Below are 17,212 nucleotides of genomic sequence, written 5' to 3'. Positions count from 1 at the left end.
TTAATCTGTTTTATTTCATGTGTGCCTACATGCATTGCTTTATGGTATGTGATGCGCGTTCTGTTTGCAGTTATAGAGGATGCCTTTTTAAATAAGTAGATATTAAAATGTAACTTGATTGTGATAGAAAGCACATAATAGTAGAGATCATAAGAAAATGTTGAAAAGTTGTAAAATTGGGAAGAGACTTGGACCCTATCTTTTTCAACTGTACTCAAAAGTAGCATGAAGCCACAAGAGGGCGCCCCAGAAAGGCGAGCCTTGTCTGCCTTTCTGAAAACAAGCGCCTCAGCACACACATCTCTTTCCTGTCTTAGCCGCCCTCCCTTTCTAGGGAACAGTAACGGTCCTGGGACAGAGTTGCTCACTCACCTATGGTGATCTGGCTGACACAGCTGTAGTAGCTTCCCGTAGTAGCAGAGGACAGGTTATAACTTGCGCTGCTCACGTCCTTGTCTGTAAGAAAGTACGACACAAAGGGTTAAACTACAGCCTGGAAGTCACAGTGACCACACGGTAAGAAGACGACTGGAAGAAACCAAGCCAGCTGTCAGCGTCTGCGACACAGGCCTCTCATCCGTGTCCGCTGGTTCCTTCACTGGTGTTTAAGGAATGCCTGGCACTAAGACAGTGCTCACCTGGCCCGCTTCTTCCCTTTCTCCCTTCTTCTCTTCTTTCCCTCTTCCTTCCTTCCTTCTCTCCTTTACTTCCCTCCTTCCTTCCTCCCTTCCTTCCTTTCTTCCTCTCTCTCTCTTTCTTTCTTTCTTTCTTTCTTTCTTTCTTTCTTTCTTTCTTTCTTTCTTTCTTTCTTTCTTTCTTTCTTTCAGACAGCCTCATGTATTCTATCCTGGCCTCCAACCTGCTATGTAGTCAAGAATGACCTTGAATTTCTGATCCTCAGGCCTCCGCCTCCCAGGAGACAGGATTACACATCCAGTTCATGGGGTGCTGAGGATGGAAGCCAGGATGTCATGAATGTTAGGCCAGCACTCTAGCAACTGAGTTTCATCCTTAGTCCAGAACATTTCAACAATCAACCAGACAGACAGTAACACACAGGACGTTTCTGCTCATCAATACTAAGGGGTGGGGATGGGGGAGTGGGGGTGCCCAAGAAGGGGCTGCAGACAGGTGCGAGAATATCTGATCCAGATGACAAGGTGGCATCCAAACTAAACCCTGGGTGGCGGGTGTTCTATGTCTAAGCAAAAGAGCAGAGGGGGGACAAATACAGACAGGGAGCTCTTAGCATGCCCAGAGGCCCAGAGACTGCAGAGATGAGTGCAGGGAAAGGAGGGCGCAGTGTTGGATGGCAAAGGGTGTTAGAGATCTGCTTAACACGTTGGGCTTCTCTAGGGAGCAGCCTTCGGTTTCACTCCAGGGAGATCGTCACGTGGCAGTGTTGAGGACAGGTGAGATGAGGGTGACAAGGAGAACTCATCTGTGAGGCCGCTGCAGCAACGGTGACCTGCTCCATCGTAATGGTGGCCATACCATAGGAGTGGCCCTGAAACAGAGAAGTGGGTGCAATTTCTTTCATGGAAAAAAATGCAGCAGGGTGCATCCAATCCCTCGCTATCATGGACAGAAAATATTCTAGGCAGGGCAGGACAGAAGAAATCCTCACATGGCCATGGCTTTTCATCGACATGGTCTCAGACAGAAGATAGAGAGCAGACACCAGGAGGTGGAGTGGCACCAGGGGCAGCAGGGGGGGTGCTCCAGCCACTACAAATGAGTGCCTGTTCGGTTCTGCGTGGCTGCCTGGGGAATTAAACCCTGACCAGTAGGCTTTGCAAGCAAGTCCTTTCTTTAACCACTGAGCCATACCCCCAGCCTCATCAGTGGTTTCTTAAAACATTAAACTTACTACTACTATGTGCTCCAACACGTTTGATTCTTGAGCTTTACCTCATCCAGGTGTAAACACGTGAACCCCAAAACCTTCACACAAATGCTTATAATAGCTTTCTTCGTAACTGGAAAACCAGAGGCAGCCAAAATTCCCTTCCATAGGTGAATTGCTAAGTACACTGTGGTCCATTGGATGATGGAGTGCTATCAGCAGCAAGTGATCTACCAAGTCGCAAAAGGACATGGAGGAGCCTTCAGCGCATAGTCAAGGAACCACTCTGAAAAGCATGCAAACCACATGACATCAGCTGTCATGGTGTTCTGAAAAGTGAAAAATTATGGAGACAGTGGTTGTCAGGGCTTGGGGTAAAAGTGGAGGGGAGAAGGCGCCATGCAAGGATTTCTAGGGTAGCAGAACCACTCTTTGTCCATAACAGTGGGCAGTGGACAGCTGCTGTTATTAGCTTGTCCAAATCCACGGACACTACAACAAGAGTGAACCCTATTTGCACGTCCTTTTAATTATAATTTCAAACAGGTTGTGATCTGATACAGAGAGAGGGAGCACTGTGTTGAAAGTCAGAAGAACTGGGTTTGAGGCTCAGCCTTGCTCTATGATCCCTTTGAACTTGGCCAAGCTGTGGGACATCTTTTTGTATGACTAGTGAGATTGTGAATGAGATCAATGAGCCCTGTGAATCCTGGAGTTGGCTTCTGGACTAGACTATCTGGTTCCAATGCTTGGGGATATTACTTCTCTGTGGAGCTCTTTGCATGTAAAATGCAAATTTAAAAAAAGGCACCCAGCTTATGTAAGTATATGGGTGTTAAATTCCTTAGTAGGTAAGAAAGTCTTTATGTAACAGCACCTACAAGTAGAAAATTACTCTTGCCTAATTTTCTATATTTTATAAATAACAAGTACATCTATAAAATAGAATAATATATAGATTGCAACAAATGGTAAAAAGTGGGCTGGAGAGATGGCTTAGCAGTTAAGGTGATTGCCTGCAAAGCTAAAAGGATGCAGGTTCAATTCCCCAGGACCTATGTAAGCCAGATGCACAAGGGGGTACATGCATCTGGAGTTTGTTTGCAGTGGCTGGAGGCCCTTGCATGTCCATTCTCTCTCTGTACCTCTTTCTCTGACAAATAAATTAATTAATTAAATATTTTAAAAATGGCAAAAAGCTACAAAAGTATCATGGGTAAATCTCACACACATATTGTCAAATGGCAGGAACAATCCAATAAACAATATATGTGATTCTATTTATGAAAACCTTAACAAGAAACAGAACCAAATGATATTGGTCTGGATGGCATATAAATAATTACTACAAACCGGGTGTAGTGGCGCACGCCTTTAATCCCAGCACTCGGAAGGCAGAGGTAGGAGGACTGCCGTGAGTTCAAGGCCACCCTGAGACTCCGTAGTGAAATCCAGGTCAGCCTGGGCTAGAGTGAGACCCTACCTTGAAAAACAAACAAACAAACAAACAAAAACAGAATTACCACTAAAGTAGCATGGAGGTTCTGTTTGGTAGGGGAAAAGGAAAACTGAATTATGACAGCATTCAGAGCAGAGGTAGATTCTGCTAGAAATGCTTTGTTATTTGACCTTGGTAGTGACCACATGGAATTCATCTTACAACTTTTTCTTAAAACTATGTATTTGTGTTATCCATCTGTTCAAGTTATATCATAGTTCATAATAACATTTTTAAATAAAGAAAGAAAGGCAGATACTGTGGTAAGGACACATCAGGAATGTAAGTTCAGCAAAAATCCAGAAGAGGTCAAGAAGGCAGAAGAATGAGACACCATCATCCAGCACATGCTGCTTACCAGGCATGGAGCTGAACTTTCAGAATCTCACTTACATCCAGCTTCTCACTTAGGGTTCAAAACCACTCTTCTAAAGCAGGTGTGTATATTCTCATACTTAGATGTGAAATGGCAGCAGAGGCTCAACAATATTAAGGAACTTCTACGAAGTGGCACTCCTGGGAAGTCAAAAAACTGGACTGAAACCAGGTTTGTCTTACACCCAGAAAAACAAAGGCAGGAGGGCAGATTACGAGAGCAAGCTGACTCAGTGGACTTCTCCTGGATCTGATGCTATAATCTCTGAAAGTCATTTATCTGACTGCTCAGCAATTGAGGCTTGGTAGGTAACAAGATCTACTGTCTTCAGGGGACCACTCAGCAGAAAAGTGTGAACAAACTAGCACCTTTTTATTAGTCTCACATTACGTTCAGCATACTGACAAACAACATGAGCTTGTAACAACAGCAGCAGACAATCAGGCCCTTCTCAATGACCAGCCTATCTCACCTTTCATCTTAACTGTAGAGGAAGCTCAAAGCAGGACTCCCACCTATGTCTTTCTACTGGATGTGGAATTCATATAAACATGTAGATATATCATTAGTATGGAATAATAACTAGTCTAGTTGAAGAGATTTGAAAAAAATAGAACTAACATACTAAGTACTAAAAGTATGCAAGCCAGAAACCAGGTGCTCAAAAGTCAAAGTATTCAGGGAAGAGTTTAACACAGTTTAGAGTTCAGTTAGACAAAATATAACGTGTGTGTCTGCAATTGTTAAATAAATTCTAAGTCAAAGCATAAGGGCAATTATAAAAGCAACAGAAAATTCCAAATTTCCAATGTACTTTGTTGTGTTCAAAGGGGCAAAGGAAAAGGGGTGGGGGAGAGAATGGGAGAGGGTACTTGACAAAAAAAACTTCTTGAAATTAGTAAAAGTAAATGAATGAGAAAAACTGCAAGTGAAAAAAAAAGCCAAAGGTACAAAGTAAAATCATAGAAGTGAGTTCAAGTATATACATAACAACAATTCACATCCAAAGATGGCAGTTCTTGTGTGATTTAGACAGACGGTAGGAAGACCTTCCCTGAGGGAAAAAAAGATCTAAAAAGAAAGGCAGGAAGGAAGGGGAAAAAGCAAAGGTTAACACCTATATGATAAGTTGCCCAAATCCTGAGTACACAGAAAAGTATTACAAAATGAGCATATCACATGACTACCAAAAACTTCAACCTCCAGGTAAATTCAGCAAGAGGACATTGCCTACGATAGTTACTCAGACATGCATAAGAACAGGTGATGTCAGATAAATGGCAAGTTAGACAGGCGGCCATTTCGGCGTTAGGTTCTGAGGGACAGAGCTCAAACGTGAAACTGCAGAGACCGTACTACAGTGTGCATCCAGCCCAGGGGCCATGTGTTTTATGAGGTCGTGGAAACACTGACACAATTCAAGCTTTGTCCTTCCTTCCCAGCTCTCTTTTCCCTTAGTCTCCCCAAGCCCCACCTCTTTTTCCTTCATGTTACAGCTGAAATCCACCTAGCCTACAAACACTGAGCTGACATAAAAGGCTCCAGGTACAAGCAGGTGCCTTGGGAGGTCCCACTAATGTGCTGCCGAATCCATCAGAGTGGGGTCAGTGAGCTCCCACGGGTTTTCTTATCCAACCAGCTCTCTGTACCACCAGGACAAAGACACCTCACAGCACTGTGGACTACCTGCTCCGGGGCTCTCCAGGTACAAGTACATTGTTTTGCTGCTGTTGTTGTTTTTCAAGGGTTCTGTGCCACCCCAGCAGAAGCCAGGCCAGACAGGCAGGCCCTGGTTCTAGGAGGGCTTATGATAACAGCATCCTCTCCAGTCCTCCTCCAGACCTGAGCCAGAGCCAGACTCCTGGAGGGCAAAGAACCCTCCCTCAGGCAGCTGTGCCACTGTGCCTGGCTCTGTCTAATGTATATAAGGTCCCTCACGTTTGCCAAAGCCTACAGGAAACTTTCAAATGCTTTAATCACCATCCTCACATTTTAAACACTGTGCCTGACCCTCATTATCTTAGCTTCCCTTGGATCCAGTCTAGCCACAGGCACCATGACAAAGGCACTTTGGTGATCCCTAATTAGAAAAGCCTTTCCTTCCCCATGTACACCTACTTGATTCAGTGTAGAAAACCCTACATTTCACCTTCATTTTCCTCACAGTAAAGAACTGTGCCTCGTTATGACATTGTAAGAGTTATCAAACAGCCAGGCTTTGTTTCTACCTCCAGAAGCGACATCAGTGCTGAACCCGCAGTCGGTTCTCGTAAAACCTGGATTGAATTATTTGTTCTAGAAACATCCCTGGGAACTTCAGGTGGCATATTTGCCTAAGCCTACATTCTCATAGAAAAGTCCACATCACTGTTCTGAGCTGAAGCTTGGGCCCCCCTTAAGACTCATATATGAAAGCCATAACTACAAATGGGATGGTATTTGGGAGTAGAAACTTTGGGAGATAACCAGGTTTGGATGAGAGCATGAGGATTAGGACCCTCACAATAGGCTGACGTCCTAAGAACACTGCATGAGCACACACACCTAGGAAAGGCCACCTGAGCAACAAGGAGGAGGCAACAGTCTGCAAGCAAGGAAGCATAGCCTACCTAGACGTGGACCTGCCAGCACCTTGGGCTGCTGGGCTCACTGCCCTTTAGAACTGTGAAGGTCAAAGAGTAACTTGCAGAAGCTCTGTAGTGACTTCTTAATCAATAAAAAGGATCCTAATAGATGTTGACCATGAAGTCTGTATTGCGTACTAATAAGCATGCCAGGTGGGAGGGTAGAAACAGGAGGAGCTATTTCATAGCTCCTTGGATTGAGCTGGTCACTAAGCATCAGCTGCAGTCGGCTGCATCTCATTTCACTGAAGCATGGATGCTCTTTCTCTTTGATTGTTCCTGCTTTCTGAAGACTAAACATTATTTTGCTTGCAATGTTTCTTTTTAAATTTATTTGCAAGCAGAGAGAGGTAGAAGAGAAAGAGAGAGAGAGAATGGATGCACCACGGCCTCCAGACACTGCAAACAAACTCCAGCATGAGCCACTTTGTACATCTGGCTTTACAAGGGTACTGCAGAACCAAACCCAGGTCACTAGGCTTTGCAGGCAAGTGCCTCAACTGCTGAGCCATCTCTCTATCCCTTTGCTTACAATTTTTTTTAAGTTTTTTATTTATTTATTTGAGAGCAACAGACACAGAGAGAAAGACAGATAGAGGGAGAGAGAGAGAATGGGCGCGCCAGGGCTTCCAGCCTCTGCAAACGAACTCCAGACACGTGCGCCCCCTTGTGCATCTGGCTAACGTGGGACCTGGGGAACCGAGCCTTGAACCAGGGTCCTTAGGCTTCACAGGCAAGCGCTTAACCGCTAAGCCATCTCTCCAGCCCTTGCTTACAATTTTTAAGAGGAAAATGGAACCTCAAAAGCTTGTGTATAAAGCTGGGAACAGGCAGGCACCTATAGTCCGAAACTATTCGGGGGGGGGGGGTGGGGAGCTGAAGCTGGATGATCACTTGAGCCGAGGAGCATGCAGCCAGCCCAAGCCACACAGAAAGACCCTGTCTCTTAAAATAAACAAGCTTCTGCTTGGTGTACTGCCCCTTCCAGAGGCCATTCAGTGCTTCACTCAGTCAGATAGCCAAGTATTGGTCACAATGCTGGGCATGAGGAATACAAAGATGAAAGCCATGGTCTTTTTCCTCTGAAACCTTGTAACCCACTCCCTGCAACACAAAATGGGAAACTCTTAGGTAAGGCATTCTTTGGAATTAGCCTAAGAAGTCACGGCAATGGCACCACATGACATGGAGAGAGAGTTCAGGAGACTTGGAAAAGGCAGGCAGAGGTGTGTTTCTGAGCATGCACACAGGACATCTAAGAGAACCCCTCATTCGTCTGCCTCCCTCAAGTGTGGATGCCGGGGCCGAAGGCAGCGAGGAAGAAGGTTGAGGAGGTTAGACTTCAGCCCTAGTAGAGACGAACTGTGAAAGAGATTTAAGCAGAGAAATTACTAAATCAGGTGTGTGCTAGGGACCAGCAGGGACAGGTGGGAGACCGCTGCGGAAGTCGCGCTGAGCAATGGACTGGGGAGAGGAATGAACAGATGAAAGATGCAGAGTGCAGTTGAGAGTCTGTCCCCTGGGAGATGGAGGTGACGGTAACAGCTAATGCTTACAGAGAACCGCAGGCCCTCCATGTCGGCTGGCTCTGTGTCTGAGGAGTCAACCAACTGGTGGTGGGAAACATCTGAAAAAGAAACATTGTATGCACTACACTTTGATGGTTTAAATGAAGTGTCCCCCACGGACGTAGGTGTTTTGAATACTTGATTCCCAGTTGATGACGATTTGGGAAAGTTGTGTGGCCTCAGGAAGGTATAGCCTTGCTGGAGGAGGTGTGTTGCTGCCGCCGGCAGGCTTTGGGAGTCGTATAACCCAGCTCCAAGCCCAGCACTCATGCTACGTGCTTCCTGCTGCTGTAGAGATGTAAGGCCTACCTATCTCGCCCGTGCTGCTTCCTCCCAGGAGACATATGGCAAGATGTGACACCTGTCTGCTCTGCCATGCCTTCCCTGACATGATGAAACGTGCACTCAAACTATAATCTGAAACAAGCCCTTTCCTCCCATAAGCCACTTCTGGACAGGTACCTCATGCCAGCAACAAGAAGGCAACTCCAGCATGAACATATAACAGGCTTTTATTCTTGATACTACTGCCTAAGCAATCGAGTGTAACAACTTACACAGCATCTGCATTGTACAGGAGATCCTAAGTAACAGAGAAATGATTTCAATAATACAAGATTATGTAGATTGTATGCGAATCCTGTACTGTTTTACATAAGGGATTTGAGCCTCCACAGGTTTTTGTATCTCTGGATATCAAGGGTCAGCTGTACTTTCTGGGTGCTGCTCACATGTGCTGACACATACTGCGGTAGGGAAAGCTAACAGTGACCCTATGTAAGTGATTTCAGCAGCAGCAGCATCAAGGGAGGTAAATGACCCATGGCCACGCCCATTGATGTGTATCATGGAGGCCTGGAAGATGACTCCTAAGATTCCGACCTGGGTGAGGGGCCAGACACGTGGACAACCGCCCACCTCCTGGCCACTTCCTCCTCCTTTGTCGTGCGCCACCAACAAGCAGCGTGCTGCGCTGTGCTGTCTTGTCCCCCACCTGCACACCACCGGAGCACCCCTTCACCACTTGTTCATACTGTTGGTACTCGTGAAAGGCCTTCCCTCTCCCAACCGGTCCCTAGACTTCTGTTCCTTCACTGCCCCCTCTCATATCACTATAATTCACCGTTAAGGAGTCTGTCTGCGAAGGCCCACTTTGCCATCTGAGAGAAAACTGATGTCTCCTCTGTCCTGGTCACCCTGAGTCCAGGCTAGATACCTGGCACACAGTTCGAGCTCACTATCTGGAGGTATTCTAGGAAAATAGGAATCCTGTTGTGGACACGTTGACTTTGAGATGATAGAAGGGCATAGGAATAGAAACGTGTAATAGACATCTGGGAAGACAAGCGTAGCTCCTGCCACGACAGCTCTGATTTCTACACTGAGGCACCTGATAAACATGAGCTCACGGGGCTGGAGAGAAGGCTCGGCGGTTAGAGCGCTTGCCTGCAAAGCCTACAACCTGGGTTTGATTCTCCAGGACCCACATAAAACTAGACGCACAAAGTGGCACATGTGTCTGGAGTTCATTTACAGTGGCAGGAGGCCCTGCTGTGCCCATATATTCATTCATATTCTCCCTGGCACGCACGCTCTCGCTCTCTCGCTCACCCTCCCTCCCTCCCTCCCCCCCCCCCCTCTCTCTCCCCTCTCTCCTTGCAAATAAATTTTTTAAAAAATTAAATGAAGTCACCAAAGAGGAAATTGTGTTGTGGACTCTTTCTCTTTTCAAAGCTTCCTTGAGTCTCACTTTGCACCTTGGTTAGTCTAACCACCACCACACCCCATCTAATACTCACTTCTGATCAGAACCAATGACCTGAACATCCACTGTCTTTTAGCCTTGGCTCATGCCAGCCTTCCATCTGGGATTACCCATATGCCATGCACATATGCATTTATTCATCTTTCTTCCTCTTCTGAACTACCTCCTCCACCTCGTATACCACAGGGTCAAACTCCTTCCATCAGCATTTGGGCTGCCCTCTTACTCTGTCAGGTTAAACAAGTCTCTTGGCCTATTTGTGCCTCCATATCTTCAAATAAACATAAGGCTAATGTTGGACCAATTTCTTAAAGGCCATTGTGAAGATTTACTGAGTTAATTCACATAAAGTACTAATATTATTCCTTGTGTCCTGGCATGCCCCACATTCTGCTTATAATTCAGGAAACTTTGTTGCTCTGATTTAAAAAGACCAAGTGTGCACATGGGGCTGTGGTAGGCATCTAACCATCACGTGATGAACAGTGAGATTATAAGGTCAGGGATAGAACTTGGGCAAACACTGATGTACATGGAGCAATCCACAAAAGAGCAGCAGCTGGAGGAGGAGGAGGAGAAGGGATGCACAGTTCTTACAGTACCAGCTCTGGCTATTTTCTTCTTCCTGTCCTCTCTTTGCTTTCTGTGCTTCAGCCACCCTGGCCTTTTAGCTGGCCTTGAATATAACAAGCTCATTCCTGCCACAGGGCCTTCACACATACAGCTCAGTTTACTAGGGATCCTTTTTTCCTCTATAATGGAATGGCTTGCTCCTTTCCTTCACTTAACTCTGCTTAAAGAAGGCCTCTCTGAAATAGTCAGCAGTGTGCTCCTCTGCCTCCGTGGGCCCCTTATTAAACCTCCTGAAACCCAAGGCTGCTGACTCAATGCCAGCACCGCAGGTCAAAAGACAAGGCTCTCCCTGGATCAGTCTGGGACATAGCTCCTGTGTTTCTTGCGTATGGCAAAGACCCAGTCACTTCTGTCTAAAAGAGACTTGTCGCCATCTTGAAGTGTCATGCATAGGGTTATATAAGGAGCTGAAAGTGGGTAAGAACCAAAACCATTTAAAGGACAAGAAAAGAAATGTGAGTGGTGACGACTGGGAATGTTTTAGGCTTTAAAATCCAATATTTTAATAAGTGCCTCATTCATTGATCACACGTTTATGAGAGGGCTTATGACAACTATTTATTACCCTCATCTCACTTCACATTTCCAGACCTGGAATCTAGATAATAGCCTGAAAGAAAAAAATATATTCTGCTGAGACGCAGAGCAAGTTCTAACACAGGCTCAAAGGTGCATATTGGAAGGGAACCTCTGAGCTTTGCTGGAGGCTGGGGCTAGTGAAATACACAGATGAGCCAAATGTCTCTCTCATCCTAGGAACCTGTAACACGTGGTCTACAGTGTCATTGTTCATTTTCTTGGCAACCCCCACGCTAAAGATAAGATTAAAGCAGTCACTAGATCAGTCGGGTAAATATGAAAATTCAGCTCTCTGAATTCCAGGCCCAAAAAAAAAAAAAAAAGAATACCCCTCATCATATCTAGACCCAAATCCAGAAGAACAGAAAGAAGTCATTTTCCAGTCGTTAGGGTGGTGGTTTGTGGGAGTTCCAGACCACCCGCTCCAGACTCTTGTCAGGCACTTATTTCCACAGCATCCCGTAGATGAGAAATATATTGAATGTGCTCAAATTTAGTTTCCTTAATGTTTTCATTATGTTGAAAACCCAGTGGAATAATTTACCTTGTCATATTTTGAATCACATAGCTACAGACCTAAGGATTTCCGTAGACTTTGTAGACAAAAATGAGGGAAGGAGAATGTGTCAGGGATATGTTTATAATAGCACAAACTGAGACTGATATCTGTATTTAAAATCTGTTTCAGTTCCCTTTAAGTTTCTAAAGAAGAACTCATATAATTCTTAATTGCCAAAAAAAAAAAAATCAGCCACCTTTCCCTTTAATTACTGAATATATTTGCTTTTCAAAATAGTTTCACTTACTGCAACTTCATTTTCCCACCTGGGTGCCCACTGAATCTTCTAAAAGCTTCTAGAAACTTGCAGAACTGATTATTATATAAACCTATTACTGATGGTATCCAGGGGGCAGCATCTACAATTATGTAAAAAAAAAATCAGAAGTTAGATTCCATAGATTAGAAAAGGTGCAAAAATAGATTGAGAGGGCAACTGAATACACCCAAAACATCATCAGAATATTGAATTATCGCCAGCTCAGGGAAGATGATGTTGTGTGTCCAATGTAGGAAGGATAAGAACAACTCACATCCCAGCAAAAATGTTCAGGAGTGACAAAAGAAAGGAAAAGAATAAGCCACTCCGGTATCATCTATAATCTGCTCACAATTTGTGAGCCCCTCCCAAGCATCACTTACAAATCCTGTGAGCTCCTCAAATACTTTAAAACAGTGTGGATCCAAAGAAAAAAGAAAAATTAGAGAGACCCACCTCTTTAACCTTGGAAAAAATAAGCAGGGGACATCACTGCCTTGAAGCCTCCACACCCACCCAACAACCCCCGGCTTTGAGATATCCTTGCAAAAAGCCTACCCCCCCAAATGCTCACTACAAACCATCCCACTTAAATCTCCAGATCTAGATGTGATCACAACTGACCGCCAGCAAGCGGAAAGGCTGACACAGGCTACTTGCCTATCACCCCTGCTCAGCAGCGTTTGTGATAAAGAACGAAGGAAAATTGCTCTCCCCGCAAACCCACAGACACAAGTAAGAACGTTGCTAGAAGAAACCTTGCTGAGGGTTCTAGCCTGCTTTTGTGCAGTGCCATCCACACCTGTCCGCAAGCAAGCCCGTGGGGACACGCGTGTATTATTCTTTAACCGGAAATGGGAAGCGGGGAAAGATGCCTTCCACCACAGAACTTTTATTTCTAATCCCCCTTTTTTTTCTGTTTTGCATTAACAGCATATTTCGGTGCATATTATTTTAACTCCATAGCATCTGTCAGGGCTGTTCTCGCCTCTCGTTTGCAGATGGAGACAAGCAAGAGCAGAAAAGTTTAAATAACTTGCCCAAGGTCAGCCAGGGACAAGACAGGCGCGGAGAGAAAACTCGTCTCCCCAGAGCAAGCCTCCGCCTAAAGGAACACTTTGCACTTTTCTCCCGGGTGTTCGACTCCCGAAGCTCCCACATCCTCCCACATGTGAGGCTTTCTGATTCCACCGACTCTCTCTGTTAAATACTGGCTTTCTGGGGGGGTTCCGGGTACCTTCCAACCCCTCCGAGCATCCAGCATCCGTGCCTCGCGATGCAGCCGGTTCCCTTCCTTGCCACAACCCCTTCCATTCCGCGGAACCCCGAAGTTTGCCGGGGTGCTCGGACGGTTCTCGGAGGGGTGGAGTAGGGAGGGGAGGAGGAGGGGACCCGCCCGGCCGCCCACCAGCCCGGAGCTCCCCGGCGTACCGCGAGCGGTGAGCGAGGCCATCCTGGAGCGCGTCCGGCCCCGGCCGGCCCGTGCGTCGGCGAGGGCGGCCGCCTGCGCCCCGCGCCCCTGGACGGCCGGCGAGTGCGCGCGCTGGGCTCCCGAGGCGCCGGGCCTCCCGGCTCCCGAGCATGCCCAGTCCGCCGGCCGCCGGGCCCCGGGCCGCCGCCGGTCGAGCTGCAGCCGCGCCCCGGGGCTCCTCGCGGGGATTGAACCCGCCGCCGCTCGGGACGAGGAGGGGCGACGCCGCCGAGATGGGAGGCGCTGGGGTGGGCGGGGCGCGGGGGCTCGGGTGCACGCCAGGCAGGGGCTTCCCTGCCCCCCCGACCCCGGGGTGGGGATGGTCAGGGGGATCGTGGGGAGTCCTGGGCTTCGCCTCCAGCTCTTCCCGGGTAAGTTCCAGCCGAGAGCGCGCCCGGCCCGGGGAGGCGGGGGTGGGTCCAGCGGCCCGAGATTCCCCGCCTAGGAGGCAGGCTTGACCCAAACCCGGGAGAGAGTGCCAGCCCTGCCCCTGCGGACTTTCTTCATTGACGCCTTTGACCGCTAAGTGCTCGATTCTGAACCCCCCCCACCACCACCACACACATACAGCGCAGACCTCACCCAGCACAGCATCCTGTCGCCTAGGCTGTGACCAGCGTCCTATTCCACCCCGACCACCCTCCGTGGGCTCAAGGCGGGGAGGCCAGTGTTGAATGACTGAGCGGACCCCCTCGGCCTCCCCTTGCGTGGACGCCCACCCAACCTTTCACGGAGACTTTTTTCTGTTTGCAATCAGCTGGGAGATAGAGAGTGGGTGAAAGAGACCCCCCGAAAAGCCCGTGACACGGATAAGGGGGGTGGAAGCACACCGGGGGGCCCTGGGGTCGGGGCATCCATCAGGGACCTTGCAATTCCCAAACGTAAATAACGCGATGGTACCTGGGGCGTGCTCGTGCTGGGCTGATGGGTGTGGTCACTAAGGGATTGTGGCCTTGAAAAATAAAAATACCATGTCAAATGAATTGGGGTTGGAGATAATCAACGCTGGCCACCCGAGCATGGGATTGTGCCAGCTGGGGTGGTGGCACACTGCGAGGCAACAGTCAGTGTCACATGCTGGCTTCCAAACCCTGCTTCCCTTTGGCTGAAGACAGGGAATCACAGCAAGTGACCAGGGTGCGAAGCTCTTATGAAAATGTCAGCACCCAGTGGCTACTCACCACGTGGGTGGCCCTTAGTCAAGCCACCTTGTCTGAGGTCCATCTGCGGGTCACCAAGAACAAGTGGGCTGTGCACACTGTCATTCCCAAATGCTCCCTTGTGCATACTTGGCAGTGCCCTCCCGGCTTCTTCCTGAGCCTCAGCAGCTCTTGTTCTGCCTTCACCCACCCATGCCCACCCTGCCCCTGAGCCCCGCCCTGTCTGGCCCTTAAGTTACTTCATTCAGCCTCCTGGAGGCTCTCCTCAGCCTGGAGCTGTCCCTAGCTTCCCCTCTGTGCCCCGAGGCCATGCCCATGTCGTCTGACCTCAGTTCTTTCTCCTCTGATACCACCAGGCTCCGTGCGGAAGGGCAATCCTAACGAGTTACAAACTGCACATTAATTCTTCTTGACAGCTCTTTCTAATTAGCAAGAACTAAAAGGTAGTGTCTAATTAATTAAGGCTACAGTGAACTTCTGTCCACATAGAGCGAGTCCTTGAAATATTCAGTTCCCTCAGTAGGATTAAGGCTAGGAACGCAGGGTCTCTTTTTGAGGGACTGATGACAAAATACACCGCCATCCTTGGCTGGTTGGCAACCAGCCTTCCGGGTGGTCTTAGGTGAGGTCACGTGGGCACTATGCTCCTGAAACTACCTGCCTTGGTCTGTGTGCAGTGAGAGGAGAGTCTCCATCTGTCTCCCATCCTTGGAGGGTCAAAGGCCCCCCAAAGGTTATGATACCAGGATGAAGAGGTTACAGAAATACAGGGGGGTTCACCTGGCTCTCCCTGCAGGCTTCACATAAGACCTTATTGAGGAAGTGATGCAAGGAAACATGAGTCTGGGTTTTGAAAGTGGCTGATGAAATTTCTTAAAGATAAACTTGTCATTCAAATTTGCTTGTTTTATTCATTTGCTACATTTCCAGGAGCAAAATATTAACTATCACAACCTTCATGAAAGCTCTGTTCTAGATCTTTCCTGGAAAAGGTGGTGTTTTGTCCTTTATTTTTTCCCATAAGGCGGATTGAAGGAAACTACTTCTCACTTCAGCGTACTCTCAACTTGGATGATGTGAGTTACCGTTCTGTTCTGAGTGTGACCATACTTTGACACTATAAGAGGCTGTCTTCTGCACCTAACATTTTAATAATTCATTTTAACTAAGTAGATTAGTAACTATCATACAAGTACACATTCATACTGTTGTATCTGAAAAGTAAGTTTTCATTTGCCCACAAGCAACTTGATGTAGAATTTTACCCACTATTTAAAAATATAAGAAATTGGAGCTGGAGAGATGGCTTAGCGGTTAAGCACTTGCCTGTGAAGCCTAAAGACCCCAGTTCGAGGCTTGATTCCCCAGGACCCACGTTGGCCAGATGCACAAGGGAGCGCACACGTCTGGAGTTCGTTTGCGGTGGCTGGAGGCCCTGGTGTGCCCATTTTCTCTCTGCCTCTCTCTCTCTTTCTCTTTCTCTCTCCATTAGGCTCAAATACATAAATAAAATAAGCAAAAAAATTAAAAATATATATCTAAGAAATTGAACACTTAAAAACATTGCTGGGCCTGGTGGCACATGCCTTTAATCCCAGGACTTGGGAGGCAGAGGTAGCAGGTTCGCCATGAGTTCGAAGCCACCCTGAGACCACATAATGAATTCCAGGTCAGCCTGAACTAGAGTGAGACTCTACCTCAAAAAAAAAAAACAAACAAACAAAAAAAAAAAAAAACATTGCTATTGTTCTCTGCATTCTCTTCCTGTTTAATATCTTTTTTATCTTTTTTTTTTTTTTTTTTTTGGTTTTTCGAGGTAGGGTCTCACTCTGGTCCAGGCTGACCTGGAATTAACTCTGCAGTCTCAGGGTGGCCTTGAACTCATGGCGATCCTCCTACCTCTGCCTCCCGAGTGCTGGGATTAAAGGCGTGCGCCACCACGCCCGGCCTGTTTAATATCTTTATTGTAATATTTATCACATCATGTTAGAGTTTATTTGTCTATTTCCCCCACTGGGAGCCTGTAAGTATGTCTTCCATTTCAGAATCTCTGTAGCCATTTTCTATGGCTAAGAGACAGCATGATTCCAAATACTGAGTATGGTTTATAGAAAGAAATGTAGTTTAAGCTTCTGGAGATCCAAGGTTAAAGAGCCACATCTGGTAATAATCTTCTTTCTGGCAGAGGGGCAAGTTGTCACACAGCAAGAGACAGACTGTACATATGTTTCTGTGTGCCTCTTCTGGTCTTTTCCTCTTTTATAAAACCACTGGGATTCAATCATGAAAGCTCCATCGTGATGATCTTATTATCTATCCTGACTAACTCCTGGAAACAGGGTATGTGAGATCAGGTTACATTCCAGTAGAGGAGGCCTTGGCATTCAGTATCAGGTAAGTTGGGCTGAAAGACAGGAAGGTAGGATGACAAAGGCTAGGTATAATGGAGTTTCCCACAATCCTCGGAACCAGCCAGTTGACATAAACTGCAGAAGCCAACCAGAACAGTGAGTTCTTCAAGGAAGAGAACAAGTCTTTCTAGCTTCTTGGCCTCCATTTCTCAAAGATTGGGAAAATGTCTTTCCAATTTATAACAGAAAGCACTTTTACCTTTTATATGGGTTTGGAGACCATTTCGTGAATTCTGACCCTGTACCTGATACTTCTTGTGTCATATTAAAGAGGGGTACCAGATGTGGGAGATTTCACCCTTCAGCTGCAAGTATGTGGACAAGTCCAGGAAAACCCAAGAGGCCAGGCAAATGTGGCTCCCCAGGATCTTGGGGAAGTGGCCGTGTATTAGCCATGGGAATGGAGGGTTCTCAGTCCTTCCTGTCTGTTACTAGCGTGTCCTGGCTGCTGTCTGCTCTGCTT

The 17,212-nt window shown here is 47.0% G+C and overlaps 1 protein-coding gene across 4 annotated transcripts in view; it reads right to left on the bottom strand.

Annotated features, from left to right (window-relative positions):
* Nucleotides 1-13,160, bottom strand: part of Ano4 (anoctamin 4) — a 429,439-nt gene extending 416,279 nt beyond the window's left edge. For all 4 annotated transcript variants that reach the window (XM_045153480.1, XM_045153481.1, XM_045153482.1 and 1 more), the window contains exons 1-2: nt 13,139-13,160; nt 373-456 (exon numbers count right to left, since the gene is read on the bottom strand). In XM_045153480.1, coding sequence (XP_045009415.1) covers nt 373-456; nt 13,139-13,160 — 106 coding nt within the window. The remainder of the gene's footprint in view (nt 1-372; nt 457-13,138) is intronic.
* Nucleotides 13,161-17,212: the final 4,052 nt, after the last annotated feature.

Source organism: Jaculus jaculus, chromosome 6 (assembly GCF_020740685.1).
Source record: "Jaculus jaculus isolate mJacJac1 chromosome 6, mJacJac1.mat.Y.cur, whole genome shotgun sequence".
In the NCBI taxonomy this organism is placed as follows: Eukaryota; Metazoa; Chordata; class Mammalia; order Rodentia; family Dipodidae; genus Jaculus; species Jaculus jaculus.
This window is presented reverse-complemented; position numbering and strand designations above follow the sequence as displayed.